The following is a 27,841-nucleotide window of genomic DNA, read 5'->3' as shown; positions in this document are numbered from 1 at the left end:
ACAGTAACTGCAACAACAGACACTTCCAAATCTCAGTACTTTAACTGCGAAGCAACCTATCTAGCAGGGCTGTAGGGGGCCTTGTTCTACATGGTCATTAGAGATCCTGGTTAACAAAGGCTCTACAGTTTCCTAATTGTATCATCACTGATGTAGCCTTGTAGGAGCTGAGAGATTGTAGAGGTGGCATAATAGCTCCAAAAAGCCTCGGCTCACAAATAATACATGTCACTTTTGCTCACAATCTACTACTCAAAATATGCCACAAGGCCACAATCTAAATATAGAAGAAAATACACAGATGAACATTTTATGGCTCTGATACAATATCTTTTTGTTGAATAGTACATATATGAACCATGTGAGCTATAAAGTGTTTTCTTACTATTTGCTTGATTTCACTTAGTAATACATCTTGAAGTTCTTTCTGCATATACATGCTTGCACAACTATTCTTATTCGTTTCATACTATTGCACAGTATAGATGAAACATTTAATCATCCCACTATTGATGAACATTCAGGTTACTTTTTTCTGTTATAAAAAAGTGCTATAAAGAAGGAACACATCAAACATGCTATGGGGTTGATCTTCTCCATATGTTTACTGGCCATTTGTTCTTCATGTTTTGTGAATAGCCTATTATTATCCTTTGTCCACTTATCAATTACATTGTTTGTCTTCCCTTAATGATTTACAGGACCTTGTTAAACATGATAACATTTTTATCCCAATGTATTTAATGTAGTTTTCCTTTACCTGTCTTTATGGTATTTATTAACTATTACTTGGCAAAATATATCAACTTTTTTCCTATACGCTTTCTGGTGTTTTATTGTCTACATAAGATGTTCTCTCCTTTCTAAGATTATGAAAAAATATTATCCTGTTTTTGTTTATTTTGGCTTTGTAGTTTTAAAACTGATTAGCTCTATTTTCTAGTTTGGGTAGTAAGATAAAGATACACATTTAGATTTTTTTCTAAACAGATACCCAATTTTCCTCAACACCATTTATTACACTACCTATTTTTTTATTTGAAATATGTTAATCATGAACTAAGTTCTCATTTATACATGCATCTACTTATTTACTCTTGGTCTGTTAGTTTTTATTAGTATAGCTTTGTAGTATCTTCTGTTATTAGGTAGAACAATTCCTTCCTCCACTGCTAAGCTATTTTGTCTACTTTTCTTGACTATTCTTTTCCATGAACTTCAGAATCAGCTTTTCAACTTTCAAAAAAAAAACCTGCTGTGTTATTTTACTTAAATTATATTGAACTTATGCATTTGTTTGGAAAAAGAAATGGATTCTGTTTAATACTGAGTCTTCCCACCCATAAATATAGTAGTCTTTCATACGTGACTTACTTGCTTTATCCTAGTTCACTGGCTGTGCATGAGGTTTAATGAAGATTGGTGCTAGATATCAAAGTGATGTGATATATAAGGTAGAATACTAAAAATTGCCCCCCCCCCCACAGATTCCAAACCCTCATCCCTGTAACCTCTGAATATGATCTCTCCTGAGGTTATGTCATGTTACATGGCACAGTTGAGTTCAAAACAGAGTAGTAGTGATCTAGCCTCCTGAGACCTTAAAAGTGGAATGCTTCTCTGGCTGGCGGCAGAAGAGGAAGTCAGAGGCTCAAAGGCCTCAACATATCACTGCTGCTCTGCAGAGGAGGGGCCACATGAGAAGTAACTAGGAGCAGAGAGCAAACCCCAGCTGACAGCCAGCAAGCAAACACAGACCTCAAGTCCTGCAACTAAAGGAAGGAAAGGAAGTCTACCAACAACCTGAATAGATTGGAAATGAATTCCTGCCTATCACCGCTAGATAAAAGCCCAGTGTTTCAGACACCTTAATTTCAGAGACCAAACACAGAGAACCCAGTTGAGCTCACCCAGACTTCTGACATACAGAAATTGTGAGCTAATAAACAGGTATTGCTTTAAAACACTAAATTTGTTGTAATTTGTTACACAGTAATAGACAACTAATCCACATAGGCTCCAAGGCAATGGTTACTACCATTCTCCACCACCATGGATTTTCTGGATTCCAGGGAAGAGGAGGAAACACACTCAGAACCACTTTCCTCTTCCTTGCTGTACTCTCACTGATATTCCCTAAGGAAGACTGGCAAATATACCAACATAACATTTTAAGTTCTTAGGGAAATAAAAGGCTAAATCTTCTTTAAAATTTGTTTTCATATTTAATGTTCAAGGTAAATTAAAAATATCAAAGGACAAAGAGGAACCTCAGAGTTAATGGGTAAAGCACCTAATAAAAATTGAAGAGTATAATAACTATTATCAAATCTTAGAACACAACATCTGTTTCACAAGATGGCAGGATATATACAATCACAAGGGTTCCATCAGTATTTTACCTACATACATACAGTGACTACAATTTTTAAAGGAGACTATTTTGGTAAAATAGTAATTAATCAACAATCTCAATTCCACTAGTATAAACTGTCCCACTGTCTATCTTTTGCCTTTAAGTGAAAATGCAAGTTATTACATAATATGTTAAATTTTAAAACTCTTCATACCCTAAGAAATACTGAATTAGTCATACTCTGAAATCAGTTTAGAGAAATCCAAACTGATGCATGGGTGAATTATATAATTTTTAAAAAGATAGCTTGAAAGAAAATTTACAGTGGTATTTGATGACAAAACTGAAAATAAAATAAGCTTCACTATGTTTTGTCTCCATGCTTCTGTACTATTTGAATCCTTTTAATAAAATATGTTGCAAGTAGCACTGATGTAAACATTTTAAGACAAAGGAATAAATAAGATAAAGCAAGAAAAAAGTTATGTGGTGAATATGAAAGATAACTATTTTAATTTTCAGAGAATTGAGAGTAACATACTCAGTTTTAGAATCTAAAGGAAAAAAATAGAGAAAAGTAAAAATAGAGAGTAAGAGTAGAAATAATTAAAAAAGAAGAAAATAACATAACATGGACTAATTATCAGCTACTTGTTAAAACAATGGAAAATTATATAAAAATGTATTCGTTCACTGACTGAAATAAATTTTAGAAGTTCATTTTCTAACTTAAAGTTGATTTTTAAAATTATTGACCTGTCCAAGAATGGCTCTTCTCAAAACTCCAATTTCTATATGAAATATAAGTAAGAGGATTACAGCATCAGTATCTTTGGAATCAGTATCTTTCTTGAAGCATTGACAGATGGTCCTATCAGGATGATGGACAGGGATCTTATTTCCTTAATTAATTTATTTTGTTGTCTCAGTGGCTTTCAACTCAATAAACAAACAAAAGGTACTATTAATCTATCAAGGTGTCCCTGCAAGTTGGGGGAACAGGTTTGCAGTCACTGTGACAGTTGTTGGGAAGTTTTTAACTGCCACTTAAAATCTGTTTCCCACCTGCCTGCCAAACTGCCCAGAACCTCACAAAGGAGAATGATTCCTTTGAGCTGATACCTTGCCCTTTCCTTAGCACTGCATTTATAATTTAAATCTCATACTTTGTCATCCATTTACATCTTATGTAATTCACTTACCTGGAAAAGCAATGCTAGTTCTGATGTAAGAAGAAAAAAAAATTTTTCATCAGTAAACCCAGGAAGGCAGAAACAATGTCTGTTTCCTTCTTTATCCCTATCACAATGCCTGATACACAGTAAATCCTCAGTAAGGACTTGATGAAGGAAAGGAGGCAGGCAAAAACTGAAATTCAGCAACTAGCTCTGTGCTGCCAAGGAACAACATGAACAACAACAAAAAAATCACACAGGCAAATGGCACAGCAGGGAAGGAAAACATAAAGAGAAGAGAACAGTGGAAATTCAGCTCTCATGCTATTCCTAAGTAAAGCAGTTTTATTTTCCTTTACTTCATAAATTTCTTATTTAATACCTCCATCTATTTTAAATAAAAAAGTCATTGGAATAATAGAAAAAATTCTACCATGAAGGGTTGTTTCTATACAATTAAAAAGAGGGGCCTTATAAGCACTGACAATACACTAGGTAACTATTTAGATGAAGAATACTTTATATGAGCAGAAGCAAAATTGTATTCAAGCCAGAGACAAATGACTAAAGACAGGGGTCACAAAAATGGCTAATGACTAATCTGTGGCAAAATTAATAACCAATTAGGTTTACAGACAAGTTTTTTTTATATGACCAAAAACATTTTAAGTGATTTCTAGAAAGTTATTCAATGAGTGCATATAGACTATATGTAGGGTTCAATTCAATATTAATCCAAATTTTAAAATGTTTATAAAGTAAAAAAGTAGTATTAAAAATTGTTCACTATATATTTTTAATCATTGCTTTTTAGAATCCTAGTATTAATAGAGTCTTTACCTAATAAGTCATCCAAAACAGTCTACAACAAATTGTCTCTTTTTTATTTTTACTTCTTCTGTGAGATACATGATTTTTTATAAAATGAAACAAAACCTATTAATATGTAATCTGTGAGTCAGACCAGTGCTTGCTCTAGAAATGGGGCAGGGAGAAGAGGGCAGAGATAGACTCGGAAGAGGCACAGGAAACTTTCTAGGGTGATAGAAATGTCCTATATTTCCTTCAAAGTATGTAGGTTATATATACAAATAGAGTCACTTCTCACAGCACAAATAATGTCGTCACTTAAGATCTGTATAGCTCACTTAAATAAACTGTAGCTTCCTAAAACAAAAAGACAAAATAAGCATATAAAGTATTTCTTTTTTCTACTATTATAAAATAGACATATAGAATGCAATTAATTTTAAATTGATACTTTATTTTAAATGTCCATATTAATGTAATTGGTGTGTGTGTGTGTGTGTGTGTGTGTGTGTTTATTTTAGGGGGGGGTAAATTTCCCCCCCAGAAAAGTGAGGCAGTAAGTTACTAAGTTTCTCATAATGATATGTGGCCACAATGGTGTGGTAAAACATCTTGGCCGTAGGAATAATGGCCAAGAACATAATAAAGATTCCTCAAATTATTATGTTTTAATAACAAAATGAATCCTTTTAATGAAGCCAAATAATTACTGAATTATTTTACTCTGCTTAAGGAAAAAACTGGTTAGAGGCAAAGTCATTCAATTTATTGCTATTGTATAAATATCACTGAAATGGAATATTATTAGTTGCTAACAAGGGTGAGTCATTGTAAACACCAGTTGCCTGTTTACAATGCTAGCAATACAGTACTCTTTCTTTTTGCCACTGGAGTTAATGAGATAAAGTAAATGAATTAAGATACTTACAAAAGATTACAACCAATTCAATTTCTTTAGTAGCACAGTTAATTCCAATAGTTTAATTTAACTTTATAGTAGAGCAAAGTACTTAGAATTAAATTAGTGTTTCCACTTAGGTCTAAAATACAGTATAATAACTATCAAATAATTGATAGAGATATGCTGTGACTTTAGGGACAATTTTAGTAATTTGTATAACCAAAATAATTTAAATTACTCTTCAAATGGGGATCAATTATTAATAAACTATGCAGTTTTACATGTGACCAGAAATTTAAATAATATAAGACTTCAATAAATGTATTATCTTGAAAAAGCAGTTATGGAAAATAGACTCATCAACTTAAGTAAGATGAACAGAAGCTGGAGAAAGTCCAGGAATGAGTAATATAAACTTCTAAATGATTGGGAAATGACTTAACAAAGAAAGCTGAAAATAATTTGTGGTAGTAAGGAATAGAAGACTGGAATGAGAATTAATAACAGTCTTTATTTAACTAGATGAAGTAATATGCAAACAGACCTTCAATATTCTCTGCCCATTGAGAAAAGGATCTAAGAAGATAAACTCAAGCAGGAAATATTAGAGCCATAAGTAGGTATCAAGAAAAATTTCCTTTGCTATTTCAAGACTTTATAGCCTAATAACAAAGATGGCTATAAAATCCTCTGACTGAAAAAGTCAATAGAAATGACCAAAAAATCATTCTTCTAACACATGCTCACTCTTACCACTTCTGGTCTAGTTTCAAACTACAGTACCTCTTTGTTTAAGAGAGTTCTCAGATGCTTAGCATCCTATATGCCCACCTGCACATCCACCAGAAATACCAGGAATTACTTCTGATGTGAGGAGCCCGCGGCCAATGACTGAATACCATAGACTCCCTCTCCCCGCAAGTGGGATAACTCTGAGATGCAGCATAACACTAGATCCCAGATTGCCCCAATGTGATCCATATCCAATTAACCACAGATGGAGATTTTATAATAATAAAATCTGTACTGGATAAAATCCCTTCAATGTCTTATTGCCATTTACAAGAATCATTTCCCAAATAGATTATTTGCACTAAAATCTTTGTATCAAGTTTGCTTCTTTAGTACCCAAACTAAGACACACATATACCATTTCAATGTACAATCTACCTTTTAATATATTCAATAATTTCTTGGAATGGTTTCCAATTTTTAAATTTCTTGAAAAACATTTATAACACAATAAACAATTAAAAATTAGTATCTTCCACCTTTTATTATTAAAATACACTAAAAATAAATAACATCAAAACAGTTATTTAATACTAGCCAGCTATTGTTGCCTGTTATTGATTAGACTGAATCCTGCTCTTCTGTTTTTAGTGTGTATGTGGGAGTGGGGGAAGCTTAGCAAGTATTTGAGAGGTGTTGCATATATGCTATACCAAACTGATCTTGTTGATTACTTCAGGTGAGTGACAGAGAATGGAAGAGGGAAGAATTTCCTCACTTTGTGATTTAATGTTTTCTTAAAGCTCTTTCCCAAAACAACCTGAAGTCCATCTTATCAACTTAAAATAATTTCATATCCCACACTTCAGAAATTTTTAAGCTACAAAACAGATAACCTCGAGAAAACTAACAATCTTTTTCAGAAAATAATTATTAATGATCTCTCATGATTCTTTGATCCCTATGTAGTTTTAGAAACGATTAAATAGTAAGTTAGGAATTCTAGTCCTAATTTTCTGTGTGGCTGTGGACAACTCACTTTATTTTTCTGGATTTCAGTTTCCTCAATCTTAAAATAAGAAAGTCAAAATAGATCCATGTTTCTCTTCTGTTCTCCTCCTCACCACTTCAGGAATAAAGAAGAGGGGCAAAAGTGGAGCTATAGGTTTACCAATCCCATTCCTACAAAGCAGTTCTAGAAATAACAGTTTTACAACTAGACCTGTCTAGTAGAAAGAGGAGGAGAGGGAGGGAGAGAAGAAGGAATAGGTAGAGAGGAAAGGGAGCAGGGGAGGGTAAAGATTGGGAGAGAAAAAAAGAAAAGAAGGGACTTTAAAAAAACAGGTAGCCCCTTGTACTTGCTAGGATGACTACTATCAAAAAAGAAAATAACAAGTGATGATGAGGATGTGGACACATTGGAACCCTTGTGCACTGTTGGTAGGAATGTAAAGTGGTGCAGTGACTATGAAAAAGTGTGGCAGTTCCTCAAAAAATTAAAAATAGAAATACCCTATGATCCAAAGCAATTCCAATTCTGGGCATATATCCAAAAGAACTGAAAACAGGGTCTCAAAGAGATACTTGTACACCTATGTTCATATCAACACTATTCACAATAGTCCAAAGGTTAAAGCAACTCAGGTAAAAATAAAGGTTAACAAGAAAAACAACCATGGGATCAGATGACATTTAAGATCTCTTTCAGCTTCAGAGTCTTTGAATTAACACTGACAACAATTATGTAATGTATCATGGTAGTGATACAAGGTTCACGAACAAAATTAGAACAAAAAAGTTATTTATCCCATAAATACTATTCACAGTATTTGCACCATATGTATCCTAACCATTAATATATATAATCCAAGGAATGAGTTTCAGTGACTAATACATTTTCATGATCTCTACAGAGATTCATTAAAATATTACCTAAATGTTAGAAATCTTATGGCCAAATAGAAAGTTCTGCAGATTTAAGATTACTGTTAATCTCTCTACAAATTTGTCATGTCTCCACCTTGAAGGCCATTAATTCCCAGTCAGAATGAAGGGCAGTTTATTCTGTGTTCCCAGAGCATAACATTATAACTCTCATGGTCACACCTGTGTCAGGATGAGCTGTATACGTCTGCCACTCTACCTTGATTCTGAGTCCCAGTGAGTAGGTCCCTCACCAAGCTGTAGCTTATTCATCTTGTCTAGCTCTGTCCATACACTGAAGAAGAAAAGAATAAATATACGAGGGAAAAGACAGATGTAAAGACACCACAATGGGTCATTTGACTCAACCTCCCACCAGAGGTTCTTGTGCAACATTGTTCTATATCCCTCACTTCCTAGACCTCTCATCTCCCTGCATAGATTCCCTGATTTTCCTTGAGCTATTCCATGTTTTTATTTCCCAAAAATATTCTCTTCCAGTTTTTCTTGTAAACTCCAAATTTCCTTCAGCACACAGCTCAGAGGTCATTCCTTGGTAAAGATATTACTGACCCTTATTCCCCAAAACAATCCCTTTTCTACACTGAGGCACTTTGTGTCTAATTCTATAACAACTAGAGGCCCAGTGCACGAAATTCATGCACGGGTAGGGTCCCTAGGCCTGGTCAGTGATCAGGTTGATCTGTGGGGCAACTGGCGGGGCCCCCACTGGCACCTGCCTTGGCCTGGTGCTGCCTGCTTGCCGGCCCCGCCCCCCGCTGCCGCCACTGGTCACTTCCCTCTGTGGGAGGCAACCGGTGGGGCATTCGGGGGGGGGGGGGGGCCCGCTGGCACCCGCCTTGGCTGGCCTGGGGCCTGCAGGCTTGGGACAGCTCCTGCATTGAGCATCTGCCCCCTTGTGGTCAGTGCGCATTATAGCGACTGGTCGTTCCACCAGTCATTCTGCTATTTGGTCAGTTTGCATATTAGGCTTTTATTACATAGGATATCTATCTCCCTAAAAACTTAGTTTCCTATAGTCAGGTATCATGTAAAATTACCAACATTTAACACAATGTCTGGCATATCTTCTTAAAATATGGTATCCCAAGCAATTATCTAATACTAGATGAGAAAATATTTTTAAATTACTTGACAGAATCATAAAATATGACTACTCAACTATTTAAATAGTGGAGCTCTTAGTTTTACAAATATTCAGTAGCAATAGTCAACCAAAGGGCCTTCATATTCTATTGGTACAGCAATATTTATTTTAATTGTAGATCAGCATGTTCCTTTGAAATACCTTACATTTTATATTGTATACTAAAAACTAGCAGTCTGGCTCTAAAAATAAATATGCTTTCAAGAGCTAAAATCATTGCCCTTTGTTTTTTTTTACAAAAAGACACTCAACTGGAATTCATTTAAAAATATAACCCCATCTTTTACTGCCACAGTCTTAATTATGAGAACACTATCCCCTTAGGGAACCAAGCCAATGGGAATCAAATCCCAAGTAAGAGCAAACCAGAGAAAAATATTTTTGATTCGGTTGATTAAATGAGATAGTGGTCTCAACTGAAAGGAATTCTATTCATGTTTATGAGCTAAGATGCTCAGAAAGCAAACTTCTTGACCCTGAACAGAAGGCAAGGTACAAGAATGATACGGTTCACTACTTCATGCTTCGCTCTCCAAACTACCGACGGGACGCATTTAAGTTACTATTGATCAAATTTTGATTCAATAATATTATATTGTAGATTCAAGATATTATAGGCAATCTTTTTTTTGCCTTAATTACTATTCATTGATTCCACCAAAAGAATTCTTCATGGATATATTACTATCACATTTTCTTTCTGGTTATAATGATATACTACATCACAGGAACATGGCAAACAAAAATGAAGACATAAATGATCCACTGTTAAAGCTGTGGTCTAAGATGAGGGTCTCAGGAGTATTCATATAAAACTTTGACTCATAAAATCTATTTTCTAAAGGTTGTGGCATAATTTTAAAAATATTCCATGATCTATTGGAGAAGATTCATTTATATTATATCCTTCTTGAAGAATTCCCTTTGCATAGAACCAAACTGACAATTTTGGTTGGATCTTTTCCCAAACAAAATGTCACTTATCCTTTTGACCACAGGGTATATAATAGACTCACTCTCCCGAATATATCATAACTTATGTGGAAATGCTAAATATGTGATAGATTGACAGAATCAAAAAGAAATAATATAGCCAGATAGCTATTCCATTCATTTTGACAATTCAAATTCGAGACAAAGATTCATTTCCTAAATAGAAATTTATATAAAAACAAAGGTTCTCATATAAATAAAACCTTGAAATGAACTTTTATCACATTAAAAGAGACTTCAATGTCCCAGTTACATACCCAAGACTTTCTAGAAACAGACTGTGTCCCTGGGAAAGAAAATGTAAAGACTATAGTGCAGTATCTGATAATAAAAGACTTAAAACAAAGTTGGCAGATTCTATGAAAAAATATTCCTTTGGACTCAAATAAAAACTCCTCAACTCCAGGGTTCCACCCACTTAAAATGTTATGTTTAGAAGAAGCATTATACCAACAACACACTTGCCCACTCTGAAAGAAAAGATATGGGCCCTTTTCAAGGAAAAGGGGATATAGCAGAGATGTAGAGAGAAGAGGAATCATAAATGAGAGGACAGTCAAAACCGAGAACCGTGAAAGGGAGAAAAAAATCTTGGAACCCTGGTTAAAGGTGGTTTAGGACTTATTCTCAATGTCAGTAGCAGTTATGGAATAACTGAAGCCAAAGAATAAAACAAAAAGTAAAAGTTCTGATGTTTACCTAGGTTCTACTTTACAAAGAATCTAAACTGGCCAGCTATGGGAAAGAATGGAATAATAAGAAGGCATTTCCCACCCTCAACATGGCTCAGTGGCTGAGCTATGGCATATGAACCAGGAGGTCATGGTTCATTCCTGATCAGGGCACATGCCTGGCTTGTAGGCTCAATCTCCAGTGGGGGACATGGAGTAGGCGGGTGATCCATGATTCTCTCTCATCACTGATGTTTCTATCTCCCTGCTCCTCTCCCTTTCTCTCTGAAATCAATAAAAATATACATTTTTTTTAAAAAGAAGGCATTTCCATTTTCTGGTTCAGCTCTAGGATAAGCAGGATCAGAAGACCCCTCAGATTTACACATAAAATGACCAGTTTGAAGAATAATGTATAAGAAGCCCTAACAAATCAGTGAAGGCAAGGGAAAGGTAAGGGGGAAGGAAGAATTGCTCATTCTGGTCATAGTCTATAAAGGCCCATCAGGCAAAAATGTCTTCTTGTAAAGATAATAGGATAGGTAATATCAAAATTTTACTTTCTAATCAAGATACTGAACTCGAATACTTTTACATTTTTTAGTGAATTGCGAAACAATGCCTGTATTTGGAAGCTGAAATTCTATGGTGTTTTACAAATTAATGAAAAACTGCAAAAAATAGAAATTTTGATAAAGTATTAAATAACTGGACCATGCAAACTTTCCTCACAATTTTCCATTCCTGAATCATTGTCTAAGAAAAGGTGATAAGTTGGTTCTTAAGATTATGGAGAATAAATGAAGGACCACAGAGTAATGTTAGAATCAACATTTTATTTGGTACTTATTATAAAGTAAAAACCTTTAAAGAATATAAAGAAACAGAACCATATATCATGATTTTAAAATGTTCTGGTTTCTCAATATTCCAACACATATAACTTTACAAATCTCAACATTTTAAAAAGTAAGCTGTAGGCTCTCTCTTTACATCAAAGTGATCACAGCAAAGACACAATGGAAAGTTTAATCAACAGAAGTTACTACCTTTGACATCAATGCAATAATTTCAAATCCATTGTGGGTCAGTGAGAAAAGCTAGAAGATTTTAAAGATATTCTAGTATAGTTTAAACACTCAAGATGCCATTAGCACATTAACAAAACAAAAATTATAGACAAGTTAGGGTAATAAGAAATTACTATAGCACTAATCTCATCAGTTACAGACCATTTACAACCACAGGGACCACTGGACTGCATCAAGGAGCTTCAAACATAACACTGTTCTGGTGGAAAAAAAAATTACAAAGGAGAAAGCAATGCTTCTAAATAATCCTGGAAGGACAACTGAATGGCCATCCCCAGACAAATATCATACTAATCCATTATATAAAATACTGTTGACAAAAAGAAAATGAGAGTTCTCAGCTCTTTGCTTGGTATAAGGGGATGTATCACCTGCCTTGAGTGTCCAAAAGGAAAAAGATAAATTGAGGAACTGAAAAATACACCTTTCGAACAAGCCACATGGCATAATACAATGTTTTCCAAAGTGTGGTCCACCTGTACATATTTTTTCTGAGGACATGAACAAAGTGTATGTATATGTAATCTTTTATTTATGGCTGGTGATACTGGTTTTTTTCTTCTGATAGCAATTTCGTTTTTGGTTTTCAATATATGTATCTAACATAAAAAGTGATTTTATTTAAGAAGCAAGCAGATCCCCTTCATCAACTCTATAGCACAGGTGACTGACTTCCACAACTTTGGTACAAGTGTGGTTTATTTTTTATTTAATCTCTGGGGAAGACTAAGCAGAGGTGATGTTGATACCATATGAAAAAAAAGGATTAAGGGAATTAGTACAAGAAACATGCAACTGTTTTCCCCTACTCAGCTCCTAGGAGCCAAGCATTCATCCACTAGGCAAGAAGTAAGAGAAGTCTTTTTTAAAAATATGACCAGTATAAGAGGGTCCCTAGTTAAAAAGCCCAGAATATAACACTAGTTTACTGAAGTCAACCATACCTAATCATGCATTCAAACCAGCCTTTTACCCTCAAATTTTAAATATGAATAAGCATCCAAAGATTATCAGACATCTGAGAAAAGCTTCTAAAATGAATGACAAAGACAAAAAATAGTAGCTTGAATCTGACTATATAAACAGAGAAAAAACATCAACAACTTAAAAAGAAATAAAATATGATGTTATGAAAAGATACAGGAAATTTTTAAAAAGCTCTTGAAAATTACAACTGTGTTAGAAGAAGTAATGAGTTAATCATAAATGAAAACATTGAAGAAAATCTGCCAGAACTGAAGAACATGAATGTTCCGATTGAATAGGACCGCCAAGGTTCCAGCACAATGTATAAACATACCCACATCAAGACACAACATCATAAATATCAAGAAACTGGGATTTAAGACATTCCATAAACTTTCAGAGAGAAAAATAAATCACAAACAATCAGGAATTAGAATAGTGTTTCACTTTTACATGGAAATCCTTTCAAAATTCTGAAAAAAATTATTTCTAAACCATAACTCTGTACCCATTCAACTACAAAACAACTGATAAATAAATTCTCTCTCAGATACATAAGAGCTCAAAACATTTACCATTTCTTAGAAAGTTACTGGAAGTTGTGCTCAAGCAAATCAAGAAAGAATTTAAGACACTGAGCCAGGGAACAGGAAAGTCAACCTAAGAAAATACCAGGATGATGGCAAAGGAGATCCCAGCTGAGCAATAGGCACTGAATCCAGACTGGAGCAAGTCAAAATGCTCTGAGAGACTTCTTTAAGAAAACACCTGATCATTAAATCCAGCAAGTAGGAAAGGAAGATAAACGCAGCTCACTATATGGCTAGATTTATATAGTATTCATATATACAATGGAAATATAAGTATTGAGTAATGGTCTACCAAAATTAAAATATACTATTAGGTTGAAACATATGAAACTGTTGTTTTTATAGATTAAAAATGCATATAGTTACCCTAGTATACTGGGAGCTTAAAGGATGGAAAATGTGTGTGTGTGTGTGTGTGTGTGTGTGTGTGTTAGGGGCCAGAAAGAGGGATATGATAAGATAATGCTTTAAACTAAAATACACACAAAAAAGTAAAATAGCCTGGCCGGCATGGCTCAGTGGTTGAGTGTCAACCTATGAACCAGGAGGTCATGGTTCCATTCCCTATTAGGGCACATGCCGGGTTGCAGGCTTGCTCCCCAGTGGGGACATGCAAAAGGCAGCCAGCTGATCAATGATTTTTCTCCCATCATTGATGTTTCTATTTCTCTCTCCCTCTCCCTTCCTCTCTGAAATCAATAAAAACATATCTTTAAAAAAACAGTAAAATAAGTACTATTTTTGAAAACATGGAAGTAAATATCAAAATAATAGGTAGAAAGAGGCAAAAGTAGTTGCCTCTGAGGAGAGGGACATAGGATTAGAAGGAGATTGAGGACTGTTTATTTGTGTATTTTTTTTAATATAACTTGAACTATTTGACTTCTTAAACTACTATATAAGACATGTAGTAATTATCTGATGATATCTAAACTCAATAAAAAGATTTTTTAAGAAGAAGAAAGAGAGGAAGGGAGGAAGGGAGGAAGGAAAGAGAGGCAAGGAGAGAGGGGAGGTATGTGTCTTACAGACATTTCAATGTCTCAAGAGGGCACTTTCTGGGGATAGGAAATGTGATGGCCACCACATTACTGTAAGAAATAGACATTTCCACAGCCATTCTTCTTCCACAAATGAGACAAAAATCCAACCAGAGTGAGTGTAATTGTTCAACATTTGCTTAATATTCATAGGTTATCTTTTTAAAATTCTATATAATACTGTCCTAATTGTTCTCTACTTGCTCTTTGGGCAACATGTCATAAGCACCCTTTCCTGAAAAATGTCCAGCATCCAGAAATTAGTAATGACATCAATAATACCTGAGGCTTTTAAAACACCATTTTGGGTAGACTCATTTTTTAATGGTGAAAAATAAAGATAAGAAAGGTAAGAAACACAATTAATAGATTGAATCATATGAAACTGTTGGTTTTATAGATCACAATTAGATATAGTTCAACTAATACTGTAAGTGTGAGTTTGTGTGTGTGTGTGTGTGTGTGTGTGTGTGTGTGTGTATGATAGAGACCAGAAAGAGGGTGTGCTAAAAACAAAACTTCAGATGTCTATTAATCCTGACTCAAAGAATGTTCTTGATTCTAGCACTCTCCCTGCCACACCAACTTCTATCTTGTGAAAAATATAACCTTGAATCCCTCTATCTATCATTTAAGACAAGATATCCCTCACCCTAACTACTTGTTTATAATTGTAAGAGCAACATTTGCTAAAGATTCTCCTTGATACGAAGAAATTATGAGAAAATCTCAAATTTCAACATACTCTGTGACATAATCTTTCTCACTTATTTTCTTGCCACTCTTTAGAAGAAATGACAGGCCAATGTGTTCACAGCCCACATGCAGAACTATTTATTAGCTGGCATGGATAGCATTATTTTGTCAGTATCTTTCTAAAACATCCAAGTGTCGAGTATGAATAAGCCCTGTAGTAAACATGTGATGTGGAATTCATTCTCAATTTTTTAAATGGAATGAATCAGACCTCCAGACCTTTAAGATAATTTAATTTTCATTAAAAAGTATTTATCAGTCACCCAGGCACTTTCTAAAATATCACAAAGGCAAAATCTCTGCCTACAAGGTACATCCATCTTCTCCTTTATTAAGTACTGCTGTGAGGCAATTACAGAAAAACATGATTGCTGACATTTCAATATGAAAAAAATAGGAAGTTGTGATAAAGAACAGCGAGGGGAGAAGAGGAGACTAAAATCTCCTTAGGGTGGGCAAGTCAGAAACAAATGTTCTCTTTAAGATTTAAGAGGCTCTTTCGGAATAGGAATTATAGTTTGAGTATTTACTGTGGTATCCCTACAGTCTAGCAAAAAAGAATCTAGAATATCCAGGAAGTGCTCAAGAAACATGTGCTGAATTAACCCATGAACTGAACTAGGCCTATCTTAGCACCCACTGTGCCAGAAAGGACAACCCAAATCATTTTTGAACAGTCATGTTGAAGGGTCTGCACAATGAAAGGCACAGCATCTGCTCCGACAACGGCAGCTCCTTACCTGTTGCTGTACTGGCACTTGCTGTACCACCTGTGTAGGCACTGCTGCTTGACTAGCCACAGATGTCTGTAAAGTCACTGTCGAACCTGTGTCCGACCCAGTCTCTGATGTCTGCATGATGGTCTCTGAAATATATTAAAATAGAAATAGAGTTTAAAATGCTCTCTTTGCATGACTAGAAGCATTACATTTGCTAGCAGCATTACAGAGACTAACTTTCAACTCTGAAAACTTCTTACCCCAACATACTGTCATGATAGTCCATGCATACTTATAGTTATTTTGACCACTTTTTAAATACAGAAAATTTCTAATCCCCGTACCTTCCTTAGTTAGGGCTCATCTGTTATTAAGTGTTTCAACTATTTATAAACTATAGCCCAAAATTAAGTCAAGATACTCAATACTCAAGTCTCAGAACATAAACCTTAACTGTATGCAAATATGTTACAAACCATACTTTCTAAACCCTTTTATAGATTATCAGGATGTCACCAGAGGTGTACAATTTAGGAAAAACTACTTACAAGGTCCTTCCCAACTTTTAAACTTGCTATTCACTGATCTAAAAAAAAATTAGTATATATCAAAAAACCAACTGATATACCCTAAACTTATCCGAAGCACCAACCTAATTTTCTCATCCTGTGATCTGATTTGGTACTAAAATCAAAGTTTAATTATATATAAACATCAATTTGAAAGATAGGTAAGACAACTATTACATAAATGAGATTTGTAAACAAAGACCTGAAATATTATCGTTGTCATTCACAATTCAAAACAGCACATTTTTCAGTTCTCACTTGTCTGACCTACTAACACAGGATTAAATTTTACAGCATGTATGCTAACAAGTGTGGTTTCTCAGACTTCCTGGCCTTGGCATTCCCTTGTGCTACTTATATAGACAAAAGATTAAATATTCATTTCTTTGCTATTGAGCAGGAACAAAAATTCTAATTTTCTTCCGGGGAGTGGGGGGGAGGGGGAGACAAACAATATTTAATTGGTAGCCTAAGAAAAATACTGCATTATGGTTTTAAATCTGTGAACAATATGGTGAACATTAATTTTCCCTAAGAAAATTCTGAAAGCATATTCAGTTCTTTCAAGTAGAAAATTAACCCCTCTCAGCATCTTTTGTTACAGCATGACCTCTTCCAAATTTCCCCCCAAACCTTTTCTATCATCTCATTCAGTTTTACAAATGGACCTCTGGAGACATCTAATCTACTCTTCTTACTTTATAAATGAGGAAACCAAAACCCAAAGAGGTTAACAGATTCATTCAGGTGACAGGAATAGATGTGGGATTAGGCCTCTTTACTTTGAATCTGTGCTTGCTTTTCTTTCTAGACCTTGACATTGGCATCACTTCAGGTAATTATTCTTATTCTTTTGTTAGTCAAAACCCTAAAGCAGCACAATAAACCTTAGCACATACAAAAGATATAGCAGCAACAGCTAACACTGACTGCGTGTTTAACATATGCTAAGGAATCTTCTAAATGCTTTACATGTTAATTCTTAAATAAATTAACCCATGTAACAATCCAATATTGCTGGTATGACTATAATCTCCATTTACAGATGAGGAACCTCAGGCACAGAGTGTAGGTGCCTATGAACTTCAACAGAAGGAATGATAGGGACCATGGCTACCACCCAATTTATTTGCATCATCTAATGTTCAGCTCCAAAAAAAGAAGCTAAAAATTCAAAATCCAGCATCCTTTGATTTATTCCATACTTATAGGCTATCTATGACATTTGTGCTACAGCAGAGGAGCTATTAGTGAGAGTAAAGTGATGTCTTTCTGTAGGGAATGAGGAATGAACCAGATGTTAGATATTATCTTTAGTCCCACCTCCCACAGCAAGACAGGCTGTGGCCTTTGTCAGAGCAGTATACAAAAGAGGAAGACAGGGTTGTCAATTATGGCTTCTTCCTTAAGCTGTTCAATCAGGGATGGATGAGTTTCTTACAGTAAAGTACTCTCATTAAAATTCTCTCCTATTTCTACCAATGCTGGCTGGGAGCTTAATCTAGGTTCTCTCATGTGTCTGTACTACGTTGTATTACAGACCAGCCTACACAGCCATTTTTGGTATATGACCCATACTTTGACATCCAATATTTTAGACCAAACATAAGAATCCTATCTAATAAAAGAGAAACATGGTAATTAGCTGTACATCCGCTACCCTTCCCATTGGCTAAACAGCAAGATATGCAAATTAACTGCCAGCCAAGATGGCGGCCGGCAGCCAGGCAGCTTGAAGTTAACATGAGGCTTGCTTGCTTCAGTGACGGAGGAAACCAATGTTCCCTGCCTGCCTTGCTGGCCTCTGAGCTTGCAGTTTGAAACATTGTTACAAATATAGAAGCTAAACAAAACCCCAGAAACCTGCTTTCAGCCAGCCGGGATCTCAGAGCTGGAGTTGATACAGTGTTTCGATTATAGAACTCAAACAAACCAGATACCTGCTTTCAGCAGCAGAGGCCTCAGAGCTGCAGCCAGAGCTAAAGCTGGCCCAGAATAAAAAAAGAAAAAAGAAAAAAAGGAGCGGTTGGGAGCTTCAGTCACCCACCAGCCTGAAAACAGCCCTCAGCCCCTCACCCAGACTGGCCAGGCACCCCAGTGGGGACCCCCCAGCCTGAAGGGTGTGTGACCAGCTGCAAACAGCCATCATCCCCTCACCCAGGCTGGCCAGGCACCCCAGTGGGGACCCCCACCCTGATCCAGGACACCCTTCAGGGAAAACCAGCCAGCCCCCACCCGTGCACCAGGCTTCTATCCTATATAGTAAAAGGGTAATATGCCTCCCAGCACTGGGATCAGCGGAGCCACGAGGCCTCCCAGCACCGGGATCAGCGTGACAGGGGGCAGCGCCCAAACCCCCTGATCGCCCTATGGCTCTGTGTGTGACAGGGGGCGGGGCCACAACCTCCCTATCTGCCCTGCTCTGTTCGGGACAGGGGAAGGCGCCCCAACCCCCTGATCAACCCTGCTCTGTGCTTGATGGGGGGAGCTCCCCAACCCCCTGATCGCCCTGTGGCTCTGTGTGTGACAGGCTGTGGTGCCCCAACCCCCTGATTGGCCCTGCTCTGTGGGTGATAGAGGGCGGCGCCCCAACCCCCCCTCCCCCACGGTCCCTGCTCTGTGTGTGATGGGGTAGAGCCATAACCTCCCCATCAGCCTTGCCCTGAGTGTGACAGTGGCGGTGCCCCAACCCCCTGACTGGCCCTGCTCTGTGGGTGATAGAGGGTGGCGCCCCAACCCCCTGATCCGCCGTGCTCTGTGTGTGACAGGGGCGGTGCCCCTACTCCCCTATCGGCCCTGCTCTGTGCGTGAGAGGGGGGAGCTCCCCAACCCCCTGATGGGCCCTGCTCTGTGCGTGACAGGGGGGAGCTCCTCAACCCCCTTATGGGCCCTGCTCAGTGCGTGGCAGGGGGGAGCACCCCAAGCCCCCGATTGGCCCTGCTCTGTGCGTGACAGGGTACGGAGCCCCAACCCCCCTGATGGGCCCTGCTCTGTGCGTGACAGGGGACAGCGCCCCAACCCCCTGATTTTCCCTGCTCTGTGCGTGATAGGGGGTGGCGCCACAACCTCCCCATCGACCCTGCCTTGAGTGTGACAGGGGGCGGTGCCCCAACCCCCCCCAATCGACCCTACCCTGAGTGTAACTGAGGGTGGCATCGCAACCTCCCGATCCGCCCTGCTCTGTGCATGACAGGGGGCGGCGCCCCAACTCCCCAAACAGCCCTGCTCTGAGCCCAACCAGGGGCTGCCACCTAGTGATTAGGCCTGCCCTCTGCCACCCGGAAGCAGGCCTAAGCCAGCAGGTCGTTATCTCCCGAGGGGTCCCCGACTGCGAGAGGGCACAGGTCGGGCTGAGGGACCCCCCTCTCCCCTCGAGTGCACAAATTTTTGTGCACCGGGCCTCTAGTCCTATATATAAAAGGCTAATATGCAAAGTGTCCCCTCAACCGGGGGAGTTCAACTGGGAGTGTGACTAGGGGATGGGGCTAGCAGTCAACTGCCTGCGGACTGACCCCCCGGCTGGCCCCGCCCCTGATAGGCCCATCTCACTCTGATTGGGGCAGGCCAGCCGGCCAACCCCCACCCCCGCCAGCCTGGCCTGATCAGCCCCAATTGGGGCTGTTTGACCAGACCCTACCTATGCATGAATTCATGCACCAGGCCTCTAGTAAGAATATAAAGAATGGAGGCCTCTTTAAAAATTAAAACGTAGCAAGTCTTAAGGGTTCTTAATAAAGCACCATGGAGAGCTTATCTAACAAAAGCCCAGTGATCAAACGGCGGAATGACCAGAACGACCACTACGACCAGTAACTATGATGTGCACTGACCACCAAGGGGCAGAATCTCAATGCAGGAGCTGCCCCCTGGTGGTCAGTGTGCTACCACAGTGGGAGTGCTGCTCAGCTGACCAGGATGAGCAGCTGCTCCCATTGCGAACCCCGGGCGGACAGGCAGGAACCTTCTTGCCCCAAGTTCCTCTTCTTCCTTGCTCCCTGCCACCTCCTCTGGACACCTACAGGCTACACAGCACTGCCGCGAGCTCAGAGTTGACCCCGAAGGCTGGGAGGCGGGTTTGTGGCTGCTGCTGGACTGAGGCCTACTCTGCTAACCTCTCAGTGCTATTATCCCTGAGCCCGGCCCCAACCGGGTCCCCTGGAGAGGTGAGTGCTCCGACTCCATGGAAGATGCCAGACCAGGGAGCAGCTGCTCAGAGGGCAGGTCCACAGCCGCTTGGCTGACCGGGATGAGCTGCGCTTCCACAGCGGACCAAACCCCACAGGCCATGCCCCCCACCAGTGCATGAATCCCATGCACCAGGCGTCTAGTCACAAGATAAAAGGCATAGATTTGGAAATCAGCATCCTATGGACTATATTAGACTCCATAAGTAGGTTTTTACTCAGAGTTACTACAAGTTAAAATTTTTACTTGCCAACATTTAAAAATCAGAAAACTTTGCATTAAAAACCAAATTTCCAGATTCTCTTGAAAAATCTGAAAATGTAGAAAAGGAAAACCTATATTATGTGTTTTATAGGCAAATTATATAAATGGTGCAACTCATTCACTTGCCTGGCCTCGATAGGCATTTGAGTTCATGACACCTTTTGGGGTGATCTGAAACTTTGTCCTATAAATCCAGACTAAAAATTACTTTCTGGGTTTAAGACAAAATTGATAACATTTATACTGGTTTACTTCTTTTGTACAAAAGAGAAATACTCACACTTTGGCCATTTTACTAATAGAAATGTGTTACTAAATGTTGGAACTATAATTTTCCTGATTTTACAGATGAGTCAACTGAGGCCTCAGAGATGGTAAGTCACTTAACCAAAGTCAAACAAATGGAAGTAAAAAGGAGGGTTTGGACATAACACTAAAGCTCATTCACTAAACTACTAGACCAAGATGGAGTTTTATAATAGACATTGCACAGATAGAAGTGAAGCAAGCAAGCTGGTGAACTTTTAGAGTGAAAAAGGGTAAGGACCCCAACTGTTCAATAGAAGCAACCTTTACTGAACGGAGTGGGAAAATAAGAGGGATAGAAAATGAAGTCATATGTAACTTAGAGCGTCACAGAGAACTTTCCATCCAGCCTTTGGCTCTAAGTATACAAATCAAAACTGTGGTATAATCCAGCCATAACCGGTTTGGCTCAGTGGATAGAGTGGTGGCCTGCGGACTGAAAGGTCCCGGGTTCGATTCCGGTCAAGGGCATGTACCTTGGTTGCGGGCACATCTCCAGTAGGGAGTGTGCAAGAGGCAGCTGATTGATGTTTCTCTTTCATCGATGTTTCTAACTATCTCTCTCCCTTCCTTGCTGTAAAAAATCAATAAAATATATTTTTTTTAAAACAAAAAAACAACAACTGTGGTATAATGCAGAACAACCAAATAATTGTTCCAGATAATCTTCTGTTTACTCTCAGGTTACTGATCATCCTCTAATCTTCTAGGCTCCTGGATTATAGTCATGCTAATTGACAAACTTGACTCTCAGTTCTGTCTTCATTTTTCCTTAATAGACCAGCTTCATTATCTTCTGATTTCATTGTCTTCCTCGACACTAACTAAGAAAGAGGCTCTTTTTGCCTAGGCCTCATGCGTTGAGAGGGTCTCAATCACATCCCTTCCAGAGATTGCCTCAAAAAGTCCTACCATAATTAGTTCTCCATTTAACAAGTCTTTTCCAGGTACCACACAATATGTTAAGTGCCTGAAGTACTTATTTTATCCTCAGAAGACCCCCAGTAATGGAAATGTTATTATTTCCACTTAATGAATGAGGAAACTGAGGCACAAATGGATTCAATATCTTGCTAAAAGCCACACAGTTTTTTAGGAGAAGAGTCTGAATTCAAACCTAGGTTTTCAGAACTCCAACACCCATGATGTTACCAATACGTATATTTACTTTGCCATATCATGATGACAAGGGTTCTAAATGAAAAGCTTGCTAAAGACTGTTGGTCAGAAAAGCAAAGTTTTGGGGATTTTCAATCAACTGTATTTGATCTATATTTCCAATAACAATGGATAGACATCCTTTTCTCTGACACTGAATTACCAACTATTCTCTCTTTCTACTGAGGCCATAATAAAACTCAACTGAGAAGTATTTTTCCAGAGGCATTCTAACTGACTAATTCTGAAGACCTAATTTAACAGCAGATGAATTAGATAATGTTAAAGCATGTTTGAGGAATTTTGCTCAACAGATCATTTAAACCCACTGACACATTCAGAGTATTCTGGTAGCTTCCCCACATTTCTGTAGAGCCAGGATCATCACATGAGGGTAGTGTCTTAGCATGCGTTACTGGTAGGTTTTGTTTTAGACTCAGCATAAAGGTTTGTGTACACATTTGAAGTGTTCCCATTCATCTGGCAGTGGTTTCTGGTGCTTTGTTTATGTTTGGGAGTAATTTGGTTAGTTTAGTTCCTTCACAGCCTCCTTTCAAGTGATATTTGTTTATCAGCCACAAATGCAGTCACATTAATCCATTTTGATAAGCTAAATACACCCCTGCAGTTTGTCCATGATGGAGCCCATATGTAAATGAGTTGTATAGTCTTGCAGGAGAGACATGCACAATTTCAGTCTAGTCATCCTTGCCTAATGTGGCTGTCAGGTGTGTCAAGAGCAACAGATGCTTGTTTGACAAAGGACCTTTTTATTCTGGCTAATTAAGCAGTTGGACACACCCTCCTGTTAACGGTTCTGCTTTGTACAGCCTGCTCTGGCTGAATCATGTGAATCTACAGCTAAATAGGCCACATTTTGAAAGAAGGCTAATTAACCCCTAGGAGAAGGAAAAGAATATGGAAAAAAACCCAGCTGCTGAATGCGACAAGATTAGCATTTCTTCAACCAGATAGGCAAAACCTAGTCAAAGCAAATGTGTTTGGAACAAACATGCATTATTGCAAGTTTGAAGGCATTCAAATGTTCTTTGTGGAACTTACTGAAGATTATTTAATATACTCAAATTCACAGTTGGATTCCTTTTATCACGTACTATGTACATGCCAGATTAAATGGTTTAATAGTCTGACCTAATCAATCACTTACCAAACAGAATTATATAACTGCTAGCTTAAAAATAAGTAGTATCCACCTAATTTTTATTGTTGTTTTTTTCATCCTGAAATAATTACCTCTCCTAAAAAGCAAAGTCTGCAAAGTTCATTACACCAACATTTTTTGCACTGAGGAATTAGGTTTTAATTCAGTATAAAAAAATAAGATTTAAGATTTGTAATTTAATTTTCAAGTGCAATGGAGAATTTCCTTTCTTTTTCCTTAGTATAAGAAAATAAATGTTAATTCCAATTCCTACTTGAAACAAATTAACCAAAATTATGATAGTCACTTAGTAGGTGTAGTAAAAATAAACCACACCTGAAATGTGATATTCAAGAATAAATTATTTACTTAGAAACTTGTTTCAACATAAGAACATAGGAATGTTATTTACAGGGAAAATTCTTTGTTACAATTTAAAATTACTATTTTTGAAACAGCAAGGAGTTTAACATTGATGTGTTTTTCCCCAGAGAAAGATCCAAAATCATAACAAATTTTGCAGCATTAAATTTTTATTACTAAAACTCTGATTAAGCATCAGCATTCTTGAATGTTAGAAAATAAATATTAATACACATAATGTCCATAGCAATTAAAATTTCCTTTAAAATTATACAACTAAAATGAGCCATATTTGGGGGAAGGAGTTGCTATATATACTTTTCAGAACATAAAATTAATATAAAATGTATATGTTTCTGAATATTCTGGAATAGGTGATAAAAATATTAAGAATATACTAACTCTTAAAAAACTCAAATATTAAGCAACTTTCAAAGTTAGTATAAAATAAAATAATGGGCATTATAGAAATTTCATATATACATGGTTAAATATTCAAATGATAAATTTAATTTTTTAAACTTTTTCAAAAATATATTGAGCTGATTAATTTACCAACAAATATAAAACATGATGATTTGGTTTCTCCCCAATTCACCTCATACAAATGAAAGAAACTGGTTAAGCTATAGATTGTAGTCAGACTTTTTACTTAAAATACACCTCTGTGAAAGTTTATTCATTGTAAAGACACAGGGCTTCATCAAAACAATAAATCAAGTAACTGACAGGATGTGAAAAGAAAATCATGATTTTCTGTATTATAAAGTTCTGCCTCTTTATTTAGGTTGAGGTTGCAATCCTCATAACTGTGTATAGTTCATCTTTTGTACTAAACTAATCAGTAGAAAATGATGGAATGATGATAGTGTAGAGTGTTCAGCAGTCATCTTCCTGTGATAACTGATGATAGTGATTAATGCTGGTGATGATTAATCAGTACAATGGTAACATATACAGGTTGCCTAGGTAACTTTTTTCATTTTTCAAACAAAGGTTTTCTCTTAACTAATTCTTACCTTGACTCAGATTATAAAAATCTGTTTCTTTGGAGAAGAAAAATAAAGCTAAAATACTTTAGCTACTGAAGTGATGTAAGAATTACTTTATTCTAGTTATTAAGAGAAGCTGTCATCAGGCACAGAGGTAATCTGGGGGAAAAGAGAACCAAGTGCTTGTCCAGTCTACTGCTGGGGCCATCCAGCATTTTCCCTCCCTCATGTTCATGAATTAACAGACAAATCAGTCTTACCTAGATGACATATGCCATTTTGGCAGTGCTCAGGTATCAGCTGAGAGAGAAGAAAAATAAAACCAACCAAACAGAAACTTACAAGTATCCTAGTGGAAGGAGGGTTTGAAAATGAATCAATATACAGAAAGATTCTTAAGCAAATTCTATTAGACAAAGCCATAAATGTTTCTCCCTACTGGGCAATCCACTCCTGAGAGCTACAAGAAACTACTGGATGGAGTAGTTAATGATAATAGCACTTAGAATATAAAGATGATGAACAATAAGCATGTTGTCATAAAACTATCATCATCTTTATTATTAGAGATATTAATAAGAATAGCTACCATCTGTTGAGCACTTCCTATGTGATGGATATTTTATGGTAGAGAAAAGTAGAGTTTAGCAATTAAGTAAGTTGCCCAGAATTACAGAACTATTAAGACATAAAGCTAGGATTCAAGTCTAGGTCTGTCTACCTCCAATAATGGCACCCTCTTGGCTACACAGACAGCAGCAGTGAGGCTATTTTAGCTAAACCAAGTTTAAAAAGATTAAGCAGTGTATGGAGACTTGGAGCACTAAAAAAGAGTTCTAAATTTGAACAAATAGACACACTATGTACCATAATATACCTAGGGTGGGATCAATATACTATTTCCTAAAATCATCAAATCTATAATTTTCAGGGTATGGAAAAGCATATCATAGGCTAAAAGACACCTGTATTAACCTCCTGTTCACAAAATATTTTAAAGAGGAAATAATACAGAAAGACTATTTGCTTTCAAAAAATTGAGTTTGTCCTTTAAAAAGTCAAAAAAGGGCTCAGTAAAATGAATGTGTATTCTCTTGCCCACACAGTAAATGTTCCTATTTTTTTCTCTATGCCTCATTTGTTTTTCTTTCTATAAAAGTGGAGAATACTGCCTTTTGCAGTTCCTAACTATTCTAATGACAGACTTAAAGAGATCAAATCATCTAAAAAGGGGAGATAATCTATATATATAAAAGCCAAGTGACTGGAACAATAGAACAACTGGAACAACCAGTCGCTATGACGCACACTGCGGCAGCCAACCAGTCCGATCAGGGCTCTGATTGGCCCCCCTCCAAAACCACCCACAGCACCAACACCCGGCCGGCCCTGCCCGCAGGCGGCCCCACCACCCTGATCAGGGGCGGGGCCATCTGGCCCACCTCCTGCAGCCCCCCCACTCCTGGCCAGACCAGCCCCTGATTGGCCCCTCAACCTCGATCTGGGGTGGGGCTGGCTGGCTAACCTCCTGGGTGCTCTCTCCCCACACCAGTCTGGCCCCGATAGGCCCCCATCAGGGTGGGCGGCCAGACCCCATCCGTGCATGAATTTGTGCACCGGTCCTCTAGTCTATCTATATATATATATATAAAAGCCTAAGCGACTGTCACGACTGAATGACCAGAACAACCGGTTGACCAGTTGCTATGATGCCACTGACCACCAGGGGGCAGTGCACTGACCTTGGTGGTCAGTGCACCCCCACAGTCAACCTCCCGTGGCCGGCTGGTGGCGCCGGTGTCCGTTCCTTCCGTGCTCAGCCCAGTGACTGTCACCTTCTCTCCTGACTCCACTGGGGCCTTTGGGCCCCAGGCTGGGATGGGGAACTGGGGGTGAGTGGCAGTGGACACAACCCCTTTCCCTGGGGGGCCGAGGTCCGGCTTCCTCATTGGGGTCGGCGGCCAACCTGCCATGCCCTGTCCCTCCCCCCCACCCCCCGGCCAGCAGGCCCTGATTAGCCTGGCCCTGATCAGCCTGATTGCTGGCTAGGCCTAGGGACCCCACCTGTGCACAAATTCACGCACCAGGCCTCTAGTATATATAAAAGCCTAAGCGACATTTAAGACCGAACAATCAGCGGGTAGCTATGACGTGTACTAACCACAAGGAGCAGATGCTCAATGCAGGAGCTGCCCCCTGGTGGACAGTGCACCTCCACAGCCAACCTCCTGCGGCCAGCCAACCTCTCGCAGTCCCTCCCCACAGCTGGCCAACCTCCCGTGGTCCCTCCCCCAAGGCTGGCCAGCCCCAATCGCCCCGATCGCCAGCCAGGCCGAGGGACCCCACCCATGCATGAATTCATGCACCAGGCCTCTAGTACTGTAAAATAATACTGCTAATAGAAATAATGTGCTCCACTTTAAATGTACAATATCTTAAAGAACTGAAATCTCAATACTGCCATTTTTTTTAACCAATGTAGTGAATGTGGATGTGCATAAACTTGAAAAAAATCTGTTCAAACACATAAATTCTGGAAACAGTTGCTGTAAAACATAATGCTATTAATCAAATGAAATTTTTACATTGACTTTCATTCTAATACACACACACACACACACACACACACACACATATATATATATATATACACACACACACACATATACATATATACATACATACACACACACACAGATACACACACACACTTGAAATAACTACTTGGCCAAAGGATGAAAATTAAGACAGATAGAAAAGTCTAGCCAATTTTGTATATTCACAAATTTAACAGAAAATTTATTTCTCTCTAAAAAATAATATTTGAAATAAGTCAATTATAGTGAATTAAAGACTGTTCCTTTGGAGCTAATTTTATCGAAACTATTGGTGTACTCTATGTATGGCTGTCCTTCCAACTCAGTCTAAAGCATCTTCTTCGCTCCAAAAAC

At 38.1% G+C, this 27,841-nt stretch overlaps 1 protein-coding gene across 2 annotated transcripts in view; it reads right to left on the bottom strand.

The window, feature by feature from the left end:
- The window catches only part of RFX3 (regulatory factor X3), a 277,450-nt gene that overhangs the window by 128,294 nt on the left and 121,315 nt on the right, over window positions 1-27,841 (bottom strand). For both annotated transcript variants that reach the window (XM_081103228.1, XM_081103229.1), the window contains exon 2: window positions 15,913-16,037. In XM_081103228.1, the coding sequence (XP_080959354.1) occupies window positions 15,913-16,029 (117 nt within the window). In that variant the 5' untranslated portion in view covers window positions 16,030-16,037. The remainder of the gene's footprint in view (window positions 1-15,912; window positions 16,038-27,841) is intronic.

Source organism: Myotis nattereri, assembly GCF_964212035.1.
Source record: "Myotis nattereri genome assembly, chromosome: 12".
Lineage (NCBI taxonomy): Eukaryota > Metazoa > Chordata > Mammalia > Chiroptera > Vespertilionidae > Myotis > Myotis nattereri.
The sequence above is the reverse complement of the archived record's forward strand: the minus strand, read 5'-3'. Positions and strand labels throughout refer to the sequence as shown.